At 39.6% G+C, this 21,206-nt stretch overlaps 1 protein-coding gene and 1 long non-coding RNA gene across 2 annotated transcripts in view; one reads left to right on the top strand and one right to left on the bottom strand.

The window, feature by feature from the left end:
• wdr18 (WD repeat domain 18) overlaps nt 1-21,206 on the top strand; it is a 78,529-nt gene that overhangs the window by 26,889 nt on the left and 30,434 nt on the right. The window contains exons 5-7 of the mRNA XM_016570072.1: nt 795-938; nt 8,340-8,404; nt 16,189-16,313. Coding sequence (XP_016425558.1) covers nt 795-938; nt 8,340-8,404; nt 16,189-16,313 — 334 coding nt within the window. The remainder of the gene's footprint in view (nt 1-794; nt 939-8,339; nt 8,405-16,188; nt 16,314-21,206) is intronic.
• Nucleotides 11,683-21,206, bottom strand: part of LOC107753822 (uncharacterized) — a 16,155-nt gene continuing 6,631 nt past the window's right edge. Inside the window, exons 2-3 of the long non-coding RNA XR_001641509.1 lie at nt 12,960-12,965; nt 11,683-11,692 (exon numbers count right to left, since the gene is read on the bottom strand). This is a non-coding gene — a long non-coding RNA (uncharacterized LOC107753822). The remainder of the gene's footprint in view (nt 11,693-12,959; nt 12,966-21,206) is intronic.

Here is a 21,206-nt window from a genome sequence, read left to right as displayed (position 1 = left end):
ACACCGGTATTGCGGTATTTTAAAAATTCATATCATAACAAAAATAAACACCGGTATTCGGTATGAACCGGTGTACCGCCCAGCACTAATATATATATATATATATATATATATATATACTACCGTTCAAAAGTTTGAGATCAGAGTTTTAATGTTTTTTAATGGAGTCTCTTGTGCTCTTCAAGGCTGTATCTATTTGATCAAAAATACAGAAAAAAAATTTAATATTGCATTATATATATTATTTCAATTAAAATGTAAAATTATTAATTAAAAAATAATTGAGATCTGTTGGAAGTTGTATTTTTAAACTTTGAACTTTGCTAATACAGGACATTAACATGTAGAGACCATATTGACGTATTATGTTCCCTTTAATTTATTCTTTAAATTTTCTTTGCTTGGTCTTAAAAAGGTTTTAAAATGTCTTAAATCTTCATAAAGCCTGCTGAAACCCTGTCTATGATGAACGTATAAATCACCTGAATCATTGAAAGATCTAATGCAACAGAGCTAAAAAAGAGAAAACGTAAACTTGCGTTACGTAAATAAACTTCAGATTATGATTTATACATACATTTTCTGTATTCTTATAGGGAGAATATTTTATTACTTGAAAACGCTTAACTTTTTAAAAACCATTTGATCAAAACTTTAGTTGAAATAGTCTAAAGGTCAAACATATGAAACCAACTAAGAACTTGGCATGTGTTTCAAACTAGATTATTAAAAGATATCTTGGACCTTTTTTTTTTTTTATTGACCAGCTGTATTTCTCTCTACTCATGTCACAGGTCTGGGAAGTTTCCTCTGGGGAGATGCTCCTGTCCGTCCTCTTCGACGTCGGCATCATGTCAGTGACCTTTGATCCCTGCGAGTATTTCCTATTCTGCGGAGGCAGTGATGGCAATATTTTTCAGGTGTCTCTCTGCAGCACGGTAAGCACTTTAGATGCCGGCATTTCCTGATCACTGGCATTTATTCAGGTCCAATGAGACCTTTGCAATAGAGTTTTTGTCACCATTGTGAAGTTGCTTATGAGATGTTTAATTGGCCAAGAGCTCATGGACAAGCAGCCTGTTGTGGTTTCATAAGCAATAACGCATCCTGTCTTATCTTCAGTGCATTAGACGGAGAAGATTACAGTCATTTTAACTGGACTCCTGCTTGGCAGCGATTAGATATAAATAGTGTCGAGTCATTTTCTATCAGATCTTTTCTTTCACATAGTCCTGAGAGTAAACTTAGTCAATTTCTGCTGTGAAATGTTTATATGCTGATCTTTGTGATCCTCTGTCCTGATCCTTCACATGTCTCCTCAGCACTGTTGAGAACTGAAGTGAGTGGTTATTTTTTTTATTTTTCTGGTGAGCTGTCTGTTCAGTCCAGGTCAGGGCATCTTAGAAAAAACTCTCAGTGCTGGAAGGCAAAAATGAATGTGTTTCCTCACATTCTCACCTCGCTTCACCTTTACACTTCTCTTAAAGGGAATTTCAGATGAAACGTATGCAGGTGTCATGGCCATTGTCAGTTTCACTTAAAGCCCATGTAGTTTTGCTGGATCATTGGAAGTAGGTTATTCCCCAGCAGGAACCTTTGGCTTTGAGAAGATATGAGGCTCAACCAGCGGAAACATCTGTTTACGGAGAACATTGGTATTGGGAATTTTGTGGTTTGTGGAAATTATTATATTTTGAGGAGATCTCAGATAATGCATTTACTCATCCTCATGTTGTTCCAAACCTTCTGTGGGAGATGTTTAGCAGAATGTTCATGCTAGGGGTGGGCGATATACCGGTAGACACGAAAAAAAGAAATTTGTCAGTTGACCAATTGTTGTTACACGCTCACATGACGTTGCTGTGCTAAGTGGTCACGAAAACTTATCGTTTGCACACATTTTTAAGGATTGCAGTTTAAAAACAAGTGATTTTAAGCCGTTGAAACTAGGAGTGTGTGATATTGACAAAAAATAATATCTTGATATTTTCTGGGATTTTATCAATAACGATTATTAGACGATATTTTGCTGAGTGTGTTATTGTGCTGGTGCCTTTAGGACTGCAGTGGACTGGATAGCTGACTCCTAAAGTTTTTGATATTCTTCATATTCAGTGTGGTGGTCAGATAGAAATGAATCTTTTCCAATAAGTTTAAATTGATTTTTACATTTTATGGGCAATTTTAACCTTTATAAAGCCATTTTTTCCTAAAAGTGTCCATTATGTTTTGAGTCAAATTCAAAGTCAAATTCTTACATTTAATCAGTGAATTACAATAATAAGACATTTGGGGCTGTACCAAGAAAATGAAATCAGTATCAACAAAATTAATCTTTGCAATGCAGAGGAAACACAGAAGCTGCATCTGAAGTGGCATTTAGATGTATTTACTCACTGTTTAATGCAGGACATGAATGCATTTAACCTGCAATTACAAATGCATAAATAATGTTTTGATGTATTAATCATAAAACGTTGAATAGATACTTTAAATGTGAAATTAAAACCGCCAGTAGGTGGCAGCAAGTCATTGTTAATAAGTGAGTCATTGCGATTGAACCGAATCATTTAAACGGTTGATTCATTCAGGAACAAATCACTGTCATGTTGCTCAGAGACGCAAAACTGCATTGTGGCTGTGTTTGGAATTATTTTTGTTGTCGAAATAGTGCAAAAACAGGAAATATTTTGTCTAAAATGTAAGTCTCTTAATTAACTTCTTGTTTATTAAACTGTTGTAAAAAATCTATATCACATTTGTAATCATGGTAATTTTTGGAGAAATAACAGCACTCTTCATGTGAAATTGATTAAGTATATTAAGTGGTATAATGTATACATTTTCTGCCTCTAAATATATATTTAATAGACTGAATCATGCATTGAAAGAACACACTAAATGCGCACACGCACTAGTCTAGACTTCATGTAATGTATGCGTGCACTCTGTAGGTGTGTTAAAATACTCGATAATGTCAAATCGCACATCGTTAAAACAACAATTACGATATTATCGCAGACGATATATATCGCACACCCCTAGTTGAAACACAATCAGCAGTGAAAGAGGACTCATTTCGTTATATGCGTGCGCTGCCTTAGAGGTGCTCATAGTTTAAATACACAAACTTGTATTTGTCAAAATGCCTTGTCTTTGCAAGTATCCTCGTAATAAATGTGATTGTTGGTACATTTTACCAGTTTTTACCATACTTTCAAAACAAAAATTAAAATAGGAAAAATATGCAATATGAAAATAATTGAAGACAAAATGTGTTTTACTGAGAAAAAACAAGATTTGGTTTTTAAAAAGCCTTTTTCCAAAAGGTACATCTGGAAAAAGGGGCGTCGTCTTATAATCAGGGTCGTCTTATATTCGGGCCAATATGGTAATTTAGGTCTTAAGTGAAAGCAAACTGCTGAGAAAAAAAAACATGTGTAACAGTATATTGGATCTGGGCAGCTCGTAAAGTGACAGCAGTCTGAGTCTAATATTCCTGCTGTCTGTCGTTCATGTTAATCAAATAACAAAAGAGAGAAAATTTCTCACTGCTCTTGACTAAATCACTTTTGTAACTTTAATAAGAAGAAATATATTTAATTTACACAGTGAAGAATAAAGAATATGCAGTGTTTTTATACATTTGATTACTTTATACAATGTAGCCTTTCTTATTTATTTGTTCTACTGTAGTTTTTTTGTCCTATTGCTTGTAATTAGTTTGTTGTTCTTATTTAATCACTGACTGTTTACTTGCGTTCAGTAAGCTTAAGTTTTTTTTTTTTTAAGGCTAGTATGCTTTATTGTGATATTGACACTGACAAGAAATATGAAATCTCTATGGTATCAAAAATGTTGATATCATAAAGACCTTATTTAAAGCAAAAATAACTATATTGTGATTATATCTCATTACCGTGAAATAAAATTACTCGTATCGTGATATAAGATTTTGGCCATATCGCCTACCCCTACTTCATGCTGCTTTCTTTCATGTTATGTAAGTTATCATGGGTTGACTATCGACAAAGACATCTGCTATTGTCGATATCTCTGACTATCCTCGATACATGATACTATCGTCTATCGGCACAACCCTAGTAGGGATGCATCAATTATTTTTCAGAATTATTAAAATTCCAATACTTGGCAATACCAGTAAGCTGATAATTATTTTCTTGTTATGGCCGATAACTGATAAATGACCGCTATTTAAATTCTATACTATTTTGTCTAAAAAAAGTGTACTGCGTGAAAAATGGATATTCATTTTGAGAATTACTAAGCTAAACAGAAATTAGCATGCACAATTAAATATGTCATATCGGCCACAGTTTTTGCATTTGCATTGCATTTCCACAGTTATTAAGTTTTTAAATATATTTTCATTAGTGCTGTCATTTGGGGAAAAAATGAAATAATTATTAACATTTTTCTGTAATTAATCGCGATTAATCGCATATTAATATTTATACTGTCATGATTTCACATTGAATCTCCGAATCAATGTAGAAACAACATAAAAATGGTATAGGCCTATTATAATGATTTTAATGGCGTCTTAGTAGCCTGTTATTAATGAAGGCCAGTATCATTGAAGCTTGAAAGAGCAGGCTGTCTGAAATGGCTTTCTGATCCATAATTGTTGAAAAACTCCCTTAAATGATAAAAGAAAGAAGAAACGTTTGGAAGAACCAGTATTTTCTGGTCAGCACTTAATACGATTTGTCTTATAGCTCTCACCATATCATAAAGTATTCCTAAGCTCATATTGAGAAACTGCAAACCTAACAGGAGATGCTAGAGGCAGAATTTTTTATGAATAAACATGTTTCTTCTTGAGGCAGTGTTTTACGATTGAAGATTTCTTTCTTCTTTTTGTTTGTCTGAATACGTTTTTTAATTCAGTGTATGTGAGAGAGAGACAGCATGTGTTCCTGTATCTAAACGCTTTTAAACTGAGGTGAAACTGTGTGCGGTTCATTCCCAATCTGTCCAGATGCATTCATCATCATTCTTAAACATTAATCAGGGCATTAATTAGCTGGTATTGATGTGCTTTTTCTCAGCCTCTCGGTTTTTCATTCTGCTCCTCGTGTCTGGAATCTCAGCCAGCCTTATTAGTCTACAGGGTTTCCTGATTTATTTATTTTTTCATGTTTCTAAAACCTTTCAAGATGTTCAAAGGCTATTCATTGATAGACTCATATCTCTTTGACTACTAAGGCTGGTTTTTACACTTAACACTTTCGGTCTACTGTCTTAAAGTTGATTTCACAGTAAGATTAATTGGTGGGATATAAGAAATGTGAGGAGGCTTGGAACGTGGCGTCCTGAATTCTTTCCAAAACATCGGCCTCGATCTTTGCATTCTGATTGGTTCAGAAGTTTCCCTTTGAACAATATACAATAACTTGCCAGTAAAATTTGTGGAAAACAAAAAAAATCCTCCTCTCGGGACTAGATGATGGGCCTTTATGGTGTTCAGTGATTAGATTTCATGTCGAAAATGATTGTTTATTATGCAGTTGTGACCTTACACGCTTCTGTTAAGCTTCTCTTCTCAGTACAGCAGTTTCATTGACCTCTTCACCCTGTTGAAAGTACTTCCTCAGCTCTGTTTCTTTCCCCTTGTTGTTCGGATTGTCTTGTCAGTGATGAACGAGGGTTGAATTTGTCATATTTAGATAGAAAAAGACTTTCTGACAGGAAAGCTTACAACTCCCTGCCTGCTTGAAGACGAAAGACAGAAAGGGAAAATAAAAAGACGCAAAGAGAAGAATACAGAGCGGAGAAGTGTGTTACTGCTGAAGTTTAAAAAAAATCTAATCCTGTCAAGGCTTTCTGACTCACAAAGACATCTGTTTAACTTAAAAACCCTAGTTCTGAACAGCCCTGTTCTATACAAACACTTTAACGTAGAGGTTTAACTTAATTTAACTTTAAATTTAACTATATATATATATATATATATATATATATATATATACACACACGGTGTGCACATAAGTTGCGTGCAGGTGCGCATGCGTGACCGAAATGAAAAATGCAAACTGTAAACAAGTTCAGACCGCTCATTTGTGTACTGACATGGTTGACAGCTGTTAATGCAGAATCGCCGTTTTAGATCGAATAACTGTATATATAAGATTTCCAGTCGAACTGAAAGCACAAATCTAGGTTATGTGCTGCCGGTTTCACAGCAAAACACAAGACGACTTTTCATTCACTTACACTGTTCACTCGGCAACCCAGCAGCGCAATACTTGCCAGCAACCGGACAGAATAAAAGCTTTCTAATTTTGGGTTTGAAAATGATGAAAATTCATAAGAAAATCTAAATATTATCATTGTATTTTTAAGTGTATTATAAAATAATTGCATTTTTGTTTAATACTCACTTTTTATTTAAAAATATATGTATGATGTATGATCACACTATTTATTATTTTGTTTGTTATTTTATTTAAAAATACAAAATAAAAGTATTGAATTGATAATAATACTAATCATCAATTCAATATCAAATTATTAATGTTTTAGTTAAGTTGTAGCCATGTTATACTAAATTAAAACGTGGGAACAAATAGGGCTGTGACGGTGCCGTGACAACCGCATCACCACCGCGGTTGTCTACTGCCACCGGCAATAGTGCACGTGACGTCACGTCACGCACTCTATAACAAGCATGTTTTGTACGAAGTTTTGTATACAAATGTAACCTAACCGTAATAGTTGCAAATTGTTTTATTTAGACTATATAGGCTTGTTCACACCGGGACAAATATCACGCGCGATTATCGCCGACGTTTAACGCCTCGTGACTAAACAAAGGGCGCCAATGTGAGTGTGCACACCGACGCGCAAAACGCGAGGTGTAAAAGCATAATTTTATAAACAAACGCCTCGGGCTCGTTTTTTTGGTTTGACGCGCCACGTTAAAACCGCGCGATAATCGTCCCGGTGTGTACGAGGCTTAAGTCTATGGTAATTCACAAATTACCTCAAACGCCATACACAGCGTTTCCTTTAGATTGGCAGGTTTGAGCGCAGGAAAATACAGTTTATGCATACAGCAAATTAATTTTGTGTTGGGCGATGGGCCTTGTTGGGAAACCAAATACTACATCACCGTCACCCATCCGTGTTTGTACAAGTGTCTTTAAGTTCCCGTGATCGCAAACGCGATAATTGTAATTGTAAATAATAATTGAGCAGCATATCAGCATATTAGAATGATTTCTGAAGGATCATGTGACACTGAAGAAAATTCAGCTTTGCATCAAAGGAATAAATTAGATTTTAAAATACATTAAAATAGAAAACACATTTTAAATTGCAATCATTTTTCACAATATTACTGTTTTAACTGTATTTTTGTTTAAATAAATACAGTCTTGGTGAGCAGAAGAGACAACGATTCTCATGCACATGCCTTCCTTGTGGTAGCTGTAGCAGCTCTTTATTATGCTTTAATGCACACAGTGGTCTCACATAGATTTTGGTACAGCGTTTGTCTACCATGTTTAACTGGCTTTGTTGAACACAGTCTCTTCAAGTCATTTTAACCACATTCCTCCCTTTAATCGCAAATCGGAAAGTGCTATTCTAAAACCCCATTAGATATTCCAGAAGGAACTCATAGCTGGAAATGGCCAATTCTTTCCTGGGTTTCACGACTACAAACTGAACAGCTCTATTGTTTGAATTATAACAAGGTCTCTCAAAACTATCTCCCTCTCCTGATCACATGGATTTTATTTCCGGACCAGTGCGATGTCTGTCCGTATTAATGTGCAAATCTGAATATGAAAGACATGCGTTTCCTTCCAGAATGGCTGGAGATCTCCTGCTGGCTTTAACTCTTCCTGTCATGTATTATTGATGCTCCTTATTGCCAGGCTTTAAAGAGGTGATGTAATGATTTGAGTCAGCAGTGGTCCAGTCCAGGCCACCATACTTCTCCTACGGCCTCTTCCTTAATTAATGCCATTAAGTCAATCGATCAGACCGTTTAGGAGACAGTCGGGGCTAAATCCCATGGTACCTAATGGAGGCTGCGGGATGGAGCGTGATTGTCTGTGTGTACCAGGACTGTAAGCTAATTTCTAGCCGGTGATCAACTGTAAGGATTTTTTTCAGCTGCCCTAGTTGGCATAAAAACATGTACATGATCAACGAGTGTAAGATGCAGCGAGACCCCAAACTGTCACACTGACCCCAAGCCAGCAGGCTGTCGTTATTGTTGACCCATGTTAGCATTTGGATCGTTTTCTCCACATTGTTATAAATGTTTCTCCTTTGCTCTTTTTCTCTCTTTCTTTCCTGCTTGGCAGAGTTTAAGCCGGGATAAAACCTTCCAGACAGACAGCGACGGCAATCAGGTGTTCAAAGGACACAGGTGAGGTTGTCTGCGCTTTTTTTGTGACCCATGTGTCTGTCCTCGGTTATTACTTCAGGAAAAGATGTGCGTTTTTTTGCCGGAGCCCAAAGTTCAGACAGAGAAAGGAAGAAAGGTGAAAGTCTCTGGCTTCAGCTCTGGAGCGAACTCATTTTGGATTAAACTCCTTCTTTCTGTGCTTTGTGCAAAAGCTCCGCCTGTGAAGCGGTGCAGGCAGAAGGTGTAATCACAGCCTCCATTTGCGGTGGTGTTTTCAGGTTACACACAGCGAGAAACGCAGAATTGGCCGATGCTGGTGGCAGAAAGGCTGTCATTTTGGCATCGTACTGTAACAAACACATGTTCATTTTTATGACAACTTAATGTGGCTTGAGAATTTAATGTGGCTTTGACTTAGTCTGTGTACTCTATATTAAATTATGTTTTGTGGGTTATTTAATTATATGAAGTATATAAAAAGACAAATAATTATATCAATCCATTCGGGGAACACTCTGTGTGTGTGTATGTGTGTGTGTATATATATATATATATATATATAAAGATGCCTGGATAGACATAATTATATATAAAATACAATTGTTTTACAAAAATTTCTAATAAATCATATATAAATAACTCATTCATATAAATAATTTTTTTTACTTTCTATTTATCAGTGAATCTTGAAAAAATATCAGATATTTTATAAATAGAATGTTTATGTATATATTTCTTTGAATAAATATATATTTTATTATATTAATGAAGAAAATAATTGTATTAATAAAAATACAAAAACTGATTTATATTTATTAGAGAATATTGAAAATATATAATATATATATTTAAAATAGTGTACACTAGGGCTGTCAAAAAATATTCAAATTTCGAATATTCGTCGAATTTAAAATAAAACTCCACATTCGAATGCAAAAACGTTGCATTCGAATTTTAGGTGTGCGTTAAGGAGGCAGCCTTATCAGTGGCGCACCGCACGAGATGTGATGACGATGTAAGTGTCGTTGCATTATAATGTTGTTGTTAGCCTATCCAGTTGAAGCCACTAGATGCGGCGCTGCTGCGTTGTTAATTACAAATATTGCGGGAAAAGAGAACATCAATGCGGAGAAGATCTTGTTTACATCAAAACTGAAACCAAGCCGTTCACACAGAACACATATTTTGCACATTTTCTAGAGGGACATCTATCACCGTTGCACTCGCATTTCGCACAAAGGAGCCGCATGTTTAGAAAGCCATGTAAAATTAATGTAGGTTTAGCTTTTAAAAAAACATATATCGAGACTTTATGGCGGGGGTTACCCGCCGTTGACCATCCTGTTCTTGGTATAGAACGGCTCCCAATCCGATTATGCTAGCATCTGTGTGCAGAATGTAAGGCAATTTTGGATTGGCAAACCCAAGGACAGGAGCAGATGTTAACTTGGAAATTACTGTATCAAAAGCAACTTGACAGTCGGACGTCCATCTCTCCCCAAAGGACTGCTTCGGGTCCAGGAACTTCCCAGCAGAACTTTTATCTTTGGTAGACCGACGGAAGGATGCATAGCCTTGAGTAAGAGCGTTAAGGGACTTCACTATGATGGCGTAATCCTTAATGTTGCTCAGACTCATTCATAACAAGAACAGGAACCTTGTAGGGAGCGTGAATTGGAAGTGTAATGAGACAGCTCTGGACACACAGCCCACCAGGAAGTGGTGATGTAGGATGTTCAATTACAGCCCATTGGACTACAAATGAGCCGTCCACTCTAGCAGAACCTTCTAGGACAATGGTCTGACCAGCAGGAATCAAAACTGGCGTCTGGCTCAATAACCTCACAACTCCTGTTCGGCCCACCTGGTTCTGTTGATGCTTCAGTTGCAGAAGCTTTAAGACTGCACAGTATCCTTGGGCCGTGAGTTGAAAACCAGAGGTGTCACTACTAATATATCGTTCATATAAAGGCTCTAAAGTATTCATACCGATAAGCACAGGTGAAGAACCCCCAGAATGTGCATCGGGTACAACAAGAGCAAGAGTCGGTACATCAATTTCTTCTCCCAAAAACTCTTTGGGAAGCATCAATCTCGCGATAGCGTGAACAGTAGGGAGTCGTGAGAAGAGAAAGTAAAAGCAGGAAAACCAGGGTTACATCCTCCCCCCGTTAAATCATGCACGTCCCCGTTGCATAGTAACTACAAAAGTATTACAGGTTGGGAAAAGTGTCTGCTGCAGCCGCGTAACTAAGAGCCTCTGTATAAGCATTAGACAAACTATGAAAAAGAGTTTGAACAACTGAGATTAAGGGGTTACCCAAAGTTGTATATTGAAAGCGTTGAAGGGGCTGACGTTGCCGACCTGAACGTCTAGGTGCTACATCAGATCTCACTATATCATTAAGAGTAGTAACAGGACTCTGAACATCAGAACCCACAGATGACTCAGATTGGACCGCCCCATGATCTTCAGCCTCAAGCTCCAGAATCACTTCAACTTCAGGCACATCAATAAGTATCTCTTCCACAGGTAACTCCATCTCTCTCTTAACATATTCATTCATCGGTTCAAGTAAGGAATTTCCAGGTTCTTCCACCACAATTTCTCTTACCAGAATGTCTACATCACAACTGGACATCGATGAACCTTCACCACTAATTGACCTAGACTCTTCAACTTCAGGTAAATGGTTCTCAGATATTGCAATGGAAGGTCGGGTAACCAGGCTTTGCGAGGAAGGTGGAACAAAATCAGTGTCACTTAAAGCAGTCGTTGAGGTAGACCCCACAATTTCAGGGGACATTCGAATGCAAAAACGTTGCATTCGAATTTTAGGTGTGCATTAAGGAGGCAGCCTTATCAGTGGCGCACCGCACGAGATGTGATGACGATGTAAGTGTCGTTGCATTATAATGTTGTTGTTAGCCTATCCAGTTGAAGCCACTAGATGCGGGGCGCTGCTGCGTTCATTAAAAATATTGCGGAAAAAGAAATCATCAATGCGGAGAAGATCTTGTTTACATCAAAACTGAAACCAAGCCGTTCACACAGAACACATATTTTGCACATTTTCTAGAGGGACATCTATCACCGTTGCACTCGCATTTCGCACAAAGGAGCCGCATGTTTAGAATGCCATGTAAAATTAATGCAAGTTTAACTTTGAAAAAACATGTCTCGAGACTTTATGGCGAGTTTTTTTCCCCATCCCACTTAGGCATGGGACGATAACCGGTTTCAAGGTATACCGCGGTTTGGGAAAAGTCACGGTTTCAAAACCACTGAAATTCTCCGTTATAACATTCCTGTGGTATGCGCAGTTTTTTTACGTGTCGTCAAAGAAGGAAAGTGCAGGACTCCCTCAGTTGTGTGCAGCAAAGAGCGTAGCGAGATATTGCAATGGAAGGTCGGGTAACCAGGCTTTGCGAGGAAGGTGGAACAAAATCAGTGTAACTTAAAGCAGTCGTTGAGGTAGACCCCACAATTTCAGGGGTCAAGGGTTCTTGTTCACCCACTCTTTCCACACTGAACTTCATTGGGAATCGAGGAGAACTCCCAAGGATGGCATCCACTGCATCCTCATCCTCAAAAGTATCAACTAGGTCAGCAACATGGTTGCGACTCTGGCTGCGAGTGTGTGGTTTTGGAGCAGGAAGATCTTCGGGAGGGTCCTCTGTAGTACAAGCCGACAAAAAGCCACAAGGCAAGAGCAGATCACGATGGAGCGTACGGATAGGTCCCTTTTCGGTCTCTAGCTTCACAATGTAAACTGGAAGATCCCCAACACGGTTCACAACCACATATACATCTCGCTCCCACTTGTCTTCAAGCTTGTGTTTGCCTCGGATTCTAACATTCCGGACAAGGACTCTGTCGCCAGCCTCCAAGCTTGCAGGTTTTACACGTTGATCAAACCGACTTTTGTTCCTTTTAGCTGAAGTCTGTCGTATGGGAATTTTTCGGGTAACGTAGACTAACCATGTTCCGTACTCAATGATGTTCCGTACAGATGACGTTTTAGCGCCGATCGCTCAATAAATACTTCCAGGTCGAACATAAACTATATATCTGTGTCATCTTCGGTTTTCTCCCTCTTTCCCCCCCCGATCAAGACAGAGACCCACCCGCTTCAGCAATTAGGGAATTATCCCAGCACCCACGACAGAACTGATTCAACAAATGTCGATTAACTTCAGACTCTATAACCCCTCCTCTTTTCAGGGCAGAGTTCAGGACAACCTGAAGCCGTTGAAGGTAAGCAGATGATTTCTCACCGCTGTCCTGAAATGTGTCCATAAATTTAGCAAATAATTCATCCCCATCTTGCACAGTGGCATAGGCCGAATCAAGAGTGCTTAAATACACAGCAGGCAACGTGCTGGAACTCAATTGCTTGACCATATCTGCTGCTGGGGGAAAGAGGCTCTCAACTATCCTCCTAGAACGATGGAGATCAGACACAGATGGATCCTTCAACAGCAGTTCCACCCCTGACCGCCAAGTGTCATAGTCAGCCTCATGCACAGGTCTGGGAAGCCGACCTGAGAATACCCTGAGCCGTTGGTGATGTACTGCATTCTCCTCATTCTTTACAATGTGCTCCACTACATAACGCTGGACCTCAGGTGGATGGACGTCAACACTAGAAGTTGACTGCCTGAACTCCGGCCGCATGGAATCAGATGGATCATTATGGGGCTCAGTGGTTGATGGAGACTGAATTAATTTCTTCACAGATAGCTCTGACGGTACGGCTGCCTCTGTGATAGGTAGCTCTTTCACAGAAGTCACAGAATGGAGCTCAGGTACCGAAAGTCCAATCTGAGTCATCGTTGTTTTAAGCACTTCTTTGTAATCTACCCCAGTTAATTTAGCTAAATTCTGCAAATCAGACAAATATGACATAGTATTAGCTTTAGCAAAATGCTCGGTACACACAGTGGATAACTCTAAAATGCAACATGTATATGTCTTTTTAGCAGAGACAAACGTATAAGGTAAAGTGGGACGCAGCACGTCCAAAGCGGTACCACTAGCAAATTCAACAACAAACATACCATTAAACTCAGATTCTTTTTCAGAGATAGTCTCAGTCTTACTAATTAAACCATATTGGTCTAAAAACTCAATAACTTCATTGCCTCCCAGTTCAGTTATGCCCTCCACCAGCACAGCATTGGGTAATTTAATACCACATTTCAAAAACACATCCATAATTGCCACTGAACTGCAATAACTCTTTTACACGTTGATCAAACCGACTTTTGTTCCTTTTAGCTGACTTCTGAGCATTCTGGGATGAGAGCTTATAGCTCTCCTCAAGACGAGATCTTAAATCCTTCACATACTGGGAATGTGAAGATGATGGAGATTCACGAACAGGCAAGCCAAAAGCCAAATCAACTGGAAGTCGAGGTGATCGTCCAAACAGGAGTTCATAGGGCGTAAACCCCGTTACCTCATTCCGTGTACAATTATACGCATGAACAAGAGGTTTAACGTATTCCCTCCACTTGGCCTTTTGCTTGCTCTCAAGGGTTCCCAGCATGTTTAACAACGTCCGGTTGAAGCGCTCAACAGGATTACCCCTGGGATGGTATGGGGTAGTCCGAGTTTTCTTGATGCCAGCTACATCACAGAACTCCTTAATCAGCTTAGATTCAAAGTCTGGGCCTTGGTCTGAATGTAGGCGCTCTGGAATACCATAGCAACCCATAAAGTCATTCCACAGACACTTCGCCACAGTCTTGGCCTTCTGATTCGCAGTTGGAATAGCGACGGCAAACTTGGTGAAATGATCAGTAAGCACCAAGATATTCTTTGTGTTGCTGCTGTCCGGCTCAAGTGTAAGAAAATCCATACATAGCAATTCCAAAGGACGACTAGTTTGAATATTTACTAGAGGAGCTGCCTTTTCTGGAAGAGTCTTACGTCTTACACACCGACCACAGGTTTTAATGAAGTTCTCAACGTTAGCTGCCATCTTAGGCCAAAAGAACCGCTGCCGTACCAAATCCAAGGTTCGCTCTATGCCCATATGCCCCATGTCACTATGGAGACTCTTCAAGACAATAGGACGCAAAACTGGGGGCAAGACAAGCTGAAGAACAAGTTTATCTTCGTCCTGTCTTCTCCTATACAAAATTCCATCTTCCAGTTCTAACCGATTCCACTCCCGTAACAACAAAGCAAGCTCAGGAAGTTCCTCTCGAGCAGTTGGGGGAACCTTTTCTCCTGTCCCGAGCTGGTGGATAACTTCACGGATTATCGTGTTTTTAAATGAAAAATGTACTCTGTGTGATTGGCTTTCCATCTTTTGTATTAAACTATGCATACATACGTGATGCTGTTTTGTTTATAGTTGACAAGTTTATCTTCGTCCTGTCTTCTCCTATACAAAATTCCATCTTCCAGTTCTAACCGATTCCACTCCCGTAACAACAAAGCAAGCTCAGGAAGTTCCTCTCGAGCAGTTGGGGGAACCTTTTCTCCTGTCCCGAGCTGGTGGATAACTTCACGGATTACTGGGTCAGCACGCTGCTCTTCTCTCAGGTCGGCGTGACTCAGAGGAGAAATGACAGGAAGGCGATGTAACTCCTCCGTGACGAAACTGTCAGGAATGCTATTAACATGGACAGAAAGTGACTCAACTAGGGTCACATCAATTTGAGGGTAGTCAACAGAACAGCACGATCTGACAAGACTGCCCTGACAAATAGCAACCACACTATCGGGGGATATTTCTGCAACTTCACCCGGGTCACATAATTGCTCCACTAGACGGTTCACACATTTCCACTCCTCACAGCTTGTAGTCTTATCTAGCACTTCTCCATGACAGCGCCGGGACAAAGCATCGGCATCAAGATTATGTTTGCCAGCACGGTACTGCATCTTGAAGGAATATGTTGACAATGCGGCTAGCCACCGATGGCTGGTGGCATCCAGTTTTGCTGAGGTCAAAACGTATGTAAGAGGATTGTTATCCGTAACAACAGTAAAATTAGCACCATAGAGATAATCATGGAATTTCTCTGTAACACTCCATTTTAAGGCCAGAAACTCAAGCTTGTGTGCCGGGTATCGAGACTCACTCTGAGATAGGCCTCGGCTGGCATAGGCAATAACCCGCCGTTGACCATCCTGTTCTTAGTAATATTTTGCTAGATGCGCCCTCTTGTGGCCTCAGAAGAGAAGCCAAAAGCTTTTCTTCACCCTAACTGAAATTATGCATTTTAAATCCGAATATAATTCTAATTTTGATAATATTTAAGTACAAAATTCGAATTTCGTTTTTCAGCCATTTTGACAGCCCTAGTGTACACACACATATACACATTTATATATTTAGGTATGTATATGAATAGAAATATTGCATTCATATATTATATTAATTAATAAAATAATTTTATTTAGCAGGTTTACATTAACAAAGACAGTAAAGACATTTATTTTACACAAGATTATTTCAAATAAATGTTGTTCTTTTGAACTTTTTATTTTTTCAAAGAATCTTGAAAAAATATTGCGCTTTCCACAAAAATATTATTTAAAAAATATATACATAACTCTTCTTGAGCAAATCAGCATGTTTGAATGATTTCTGAAGAAAGAAACCTGCTTCTCCCACATGAGCACAACATGTCTGCTAACTCCCACACCATGATTTTATTGATTATTTTTTAATACACAATATACAGTATTATGTAGGCAGACTTGTTAGTTTGTAGAGCAGATAAACCTGTATATATATATCTGAACCGGCACTCTCCACTATAACAGTCTCTCTCCTCCTGGACAGAAATCTGGTGACATGTCTGTCTGTGTCCATGGACGGGACCCTCCTGCTGTCCGGCTCCAATGACGAGACTGTCAGGATGTGGGACGTTCAGAGCAAGCAGTGCATATGGTCCATCAACCACAAGGGTAAGCATCAAGCGCTCTCTCTCTTTCTCTCTGCATGATTCTCTTGTCTACAGGCTAGATTTACTCTATGTACAATCACCTCTCAAGCGTCCCAGCATCCTTCAGTGCTCAGCCAGGCTCGCTGACTCTTCCTTCCTCTCTGGCAGCTCGACCGGTCTGCTTGTAGCTCACTCCAAATTGCCGTGCCTTTGGACACCTGCGTCTTTTTCAGTTTAGGTGTCTGATCTCTCATGCTTCGGCCGTGACTGGCTGGCAGTAGCGCAGGAATGATGAGATTCTGACACAGCGTGCTCTGTTTTGGTTCTGATCCGTGAATACATTCTGTCGGGTTTGACAGTAGTTTACCCTCCAAGGAGCACAAAACAACCTCATGTTCCTTTTTGGGTTAGATTTTTTTACTTTCTCTTCCTTCTGTCAATTATGGACACTGTGCAAAAATGGAAAATGGAAAATTCTAGGACACTTGAGTAACCAATTTAAGCAATTTTAAAGTCAACAGGAAGTCACTGTTTGGCCCTGTTAGCTTTCTATTGCTTGTACCTGGTCTTATTGTGCACAGTTCACCAGTGCACATTATTTCTTCCAAATAAAAAACAAGCTTTTTCCTCTAAGATGACTTTTCTTTTCAGCTTATATTTGGTTAATGCCAAATAGGTATTTTGGCTTTATTTAATAAGTCAACGACATATAAAACTATCCAAGATAAAAAAAAGACAAGTTTGTATTATATTTTAACAAAACCGCTTCAATACATTATTTGCTAAGATAACAATAATATGAATAAAATAATAATAAATGATTGTCGTAAAGTTTTTCATCTCTTTAATGAGTCTTTTTTTCATTATGGTATCAAGACAGTTGTATCACCCTGACAGTTTTGACTTTGTCCCAAAATTATCACAATTATTTTTTTTTAATTCAGAACAAGATATTCATCGTAGAACAGGTTTAATCATTGCATGCATGATTTTTTCTGTTTACATTTTCTTTTACATGTTTAATATATTTTTGAATAAATCAATATGGACAGAAAATGAACATCATATCATTAAGCCTTGTACTGATGCTATATTCAAGATTTGAAGACCCCAAAACATGGGAACTGGCAAAACAGCTGCTATAAAAATAATACTAATGTACATGGGTATGTTCAGTTTAGTTTTATTGTGGGTTGCAGATGTATTTCATCTTGTCTTTATTTTCTTATATTTTACTTTGAATTTAAGTTTTAACTATAACAACTGAAAAGCTGTGAATCTGTATTCCTGATATTGTATTAATAACACTCCTTCAGCACTCCAAATATCCTTTAGCCTTTGAATGAGTCAGTGTGAAGACCTTGGCAGTTCTGATGGACTACTGAATTCTCTCTCATTTTTCTCCCGTGAGGTGAAATCATTAATTAGCTCGCTTCACTCTTTCAACATACAGATGAGCTTTGGTCGTTCTGGGTTACGGGCAGGAGGATGAAATAATTTTTCCATTAATTTCATTCCAGCAGACTCTATAGAAACTCACATTGCCGGATTGCATTGCACAGCCACCAGTCCTCAGCACGTTGTGTTATTTCCAGTATTGCTATTGAGCTGTTTCTCAACACAATTGCTTCATGCTCTATGCTTTTCTTTACTTGATTATTATTTTGTTGGGGAAAAAAAATCTATTGCTGGAAAACTCTGAGGTAATTTGTCAAATGTGGAGGTGAAGGGCAAACGTTATTGCGATCTAGGGCTGGGCGATATATCGAATATTAGCGATAATATTGCAGTAATTTTGACGATGATGTAAAATTTGAAAATAGCGTGAATATCGAATAGTTTCAAGCATAGTTTCCCAAAAGAACGTGCCGAGCGTCCTAAAAAGGAGACAACATGTTATTGCGTACTCCGGACTGCTCTACACGTCTCTACTATGTGAGCTTTCATGAGTGCGGTTGCCAGATATCAATAGTTCAAATCCACGAATCAGAGCTTCGCTGTTACAAGCATACATTTTCTGCCCAGTGTTTTGCTTATTTTAAGCAATCTGGCAACCACTAGCATCTGTGTGCAGAATGTAAGGCAATTTTGGATTGGCAAACCCAAGGACAGGAGCAGATGTTAACTTGGAAATTACTGTATCAAAAGCAACTTGACAGTCGGACGTCCATCTCTCCCCAAAGGACTGCTTCGGGTCCAGGAACTTCCCAGCAGAACTTTTATCTTTGGTAGACCGACGGAAGGATGCATAGCCTTGAGTAAGAGCGTTAAGGGACTTCACTATGATGGCGTAATCCTTAATGAACCGCCGATAGTATCCTGCAAACCCCAGGAAAGACCGTAGTTCCTTAAGATTTCGGGGTACTGGCCAGGATTTAAGAGTAGATATTTTCTCTGGGTCAGTTTCAACACCCTTCTCGGACACAATATGTCCAAGATAACGCACACTGGACTGGAAAAATTTACATTTTTCAGGAGACAACTTCAGGCCGAACTCAGTTAAGCGGGTAAGTACTCTGAGTAAGCGCTTCTCATGTTCCTCCAAAGTGTCAGAGAAGATAATGATGTCATCTAGAAACACAAGGACTTCCTTGAGGTTTAAATCCCCCATACACCTTTCCATCAGTCTCTGGAATGTACTTGGAGCATTAGTGACCCCTTGTGGCATCCGATTCCATTCCCAGAACCCTAGCGGTGTAACAAATGCAGTTTTAGCCTTGTCAACTTCATCCATTTGAATCTGATAATATCCAGACTTCAGATCCAGAACCGTAAACCATTTGGAACCCGTTAATGCAGAGAATGACTCCTCAAGATTTGGCAAGGCATAGGCATCTTTCACTGTTTGCAAATTTAATTTACGATAATCAATGCACAACCTTACATCACCATTCCGCTTCCGGACCACCACAATTGGAGAAGCAAAGGGTGACTCGGACTCTCGAATGATGCCAGCTTCGAGCAGGTCTCGCAAATGGCTTCGAACAGCTTCAATATCACGAGGATGGATTGGCCTAGCTCGTTGCTTAAAAGGGGTTTCATCATGGAGCTTGATATGATGCTTTACCTGGTCTGTACAACCGAAATCAAGATCATGATGAGAAAACACTTCAGGCATTTGACTGAGCTTAAATGTTACTCGCTCCTTCCATTCAGGTGGAATAGGAGATTCTCCGAAATTCAACTCCAAAGTATCTCTCTGGGAACCTCCTGGAACTGAAGAAGTTTTTACGGTGTGCTGGGCCAGGATGGTAAGTGATGTGCCAATATCAGCAATTACTGTCATTGGTGGAATAAAAGCATCTTGCTCAGACTCATTCATAACAAGAACAGGAACCTTGTAGGGAGCGTGAATTGGAAGTGTAATGAGACAGCTCTGGACACACAGCCCACCAGGAAGTGGTGATGTAGGATGTTCAATTACAGCCCATTGGACTACAAATGAGCCGTCCACTCTAGCAGAACCTTCTAGGACAATGGTCTGACCAGCAGGAATCAAAACTGGCGTCTGGCTCAATAACCTCACAACTCCTGTTCGGCCCACCTGGTTCTGTTGATGCTTCAGTTGCAGAAGCTTTAAGACTGCACAGTATCCTTGGGCCGTGAGTTGAAAACCAGAGGTGTCACTACTAATATATCGTTCATATAAAGGCTCTAAAGTATTCATACCGATAAGCACAGGTGAAGAACCCCCAGAATGTGCATCGGGTACAACAAGAGCAAGAGTCGGTACATCAATTTCTTCTCCCAAAAACTCTTTGGGAAAAGCTATATTCACTTCTACATAACCCAGGTATGGCACTGCCTGCCCGGCGGCACCCTCAACCTGGAGTAAATTATAAAGTGGCTTCACAGGGCAATTACTGAGACTCTCGTTATAGAAAGAGACTGGAATCGTGGTAACCTGCGAGCCGGTATCTAAAAGACAGTGATAATTCTGTCCAGCAATCTGGATAACAGCAAAACACTTTGAACCCACCAGCCCTTTTGGAAATTGTATAGGTGCATTCTTTATTTTGGACCGTGACATTTCTGCACAATGGACAGTCTTCTTTTCTTTCGTGGGACGAATTTGGTCCCCGCTGGCCCCTGTCTGTCCCACAACAGGAACCGGACTCAGTTTAAATGAACAATGTTAGAGGTATTCTGTTGGTTGCTGGTAAACTGTTTCTTTTTACGAGCAACCAGAGTAGGATTGGGCTCATTCTCACACTGGGGACGGATATGGCCATCCTCACCACACCGAAAGCAATAACCCGGTTTGGGCGGAGCATTTGTGGGTCGATGAGACTGCTGCTTAGTGGCTCTGGTTTGTGACTTGCTGTGGGAGAGAGTCTTGGGAATAGAGCTGGTCTTCGACTGGCTGGCCGTAAGCATGGCTAACTGTCGCTGGACATCAGCTAATTGTTGTGCAAGTTGCTGGGTAATATTAATCAAAGAGGTGACTGCCCTTCCATCTTCAGGGTCAGCACGAGCAAACTGGGCATGAGATGTAACTTTCTGCCGTGTGGACCCCAGATGTTGCTTCATTCGAAGTGCTTTTGCTGCCTCCCGATCCTCTTCGGTACGCAAGAGTAGCAGCAACTCAGAAAAAGTGGGCGGATAAATCTTCTTTTGCTTTAACTGAAGTTCAGCAATTAGGGAATTATCCCAGCACCCACGACAGAACTGATTCAACAAATGTCGATTAACTTCAGACTCTATAACCCCTCCTCTTTTCAGGGCAGAGTTCAGGACAACCTGAAGCCGTTGAAGGTAAGCAGATGATTTCTCACCGCTGTCCTGAAATGTGTCCATAAATTTAGCAAATAATTCATCCCCATCTTGCACAGTGGCATAGGCCGAATCAAGAGTGCTTAAATACACAGCAGGCAACGTGCTGGAACTCAATTGCTTGACCATATCTGCTGCTGGG

Source organism: Sinocyclocheilus rhinocerous, unplaced genomic scaffold (assembly GCF_001515625.1).
Source record: "Sinocyclocheilus rhinocerous isolate Xijiao unplaced genomic scaffold, SAMN03320098_v1.1 scaffold711, whole genome shotgun sequence".
Taxonomy (NCBI): domain Eukaryota; kingdom Metazoa; phylum Chordata; class Actinopteri; order Cypriniformes; family Cyprinidae; genus Sinocyclocheilus; species Sinocyclocheilus rhinocerous.
Note: the sequence above shows the minus strand (reverse complement) of the source record. Positions and strands in the feature narration are given on the sequence as shown.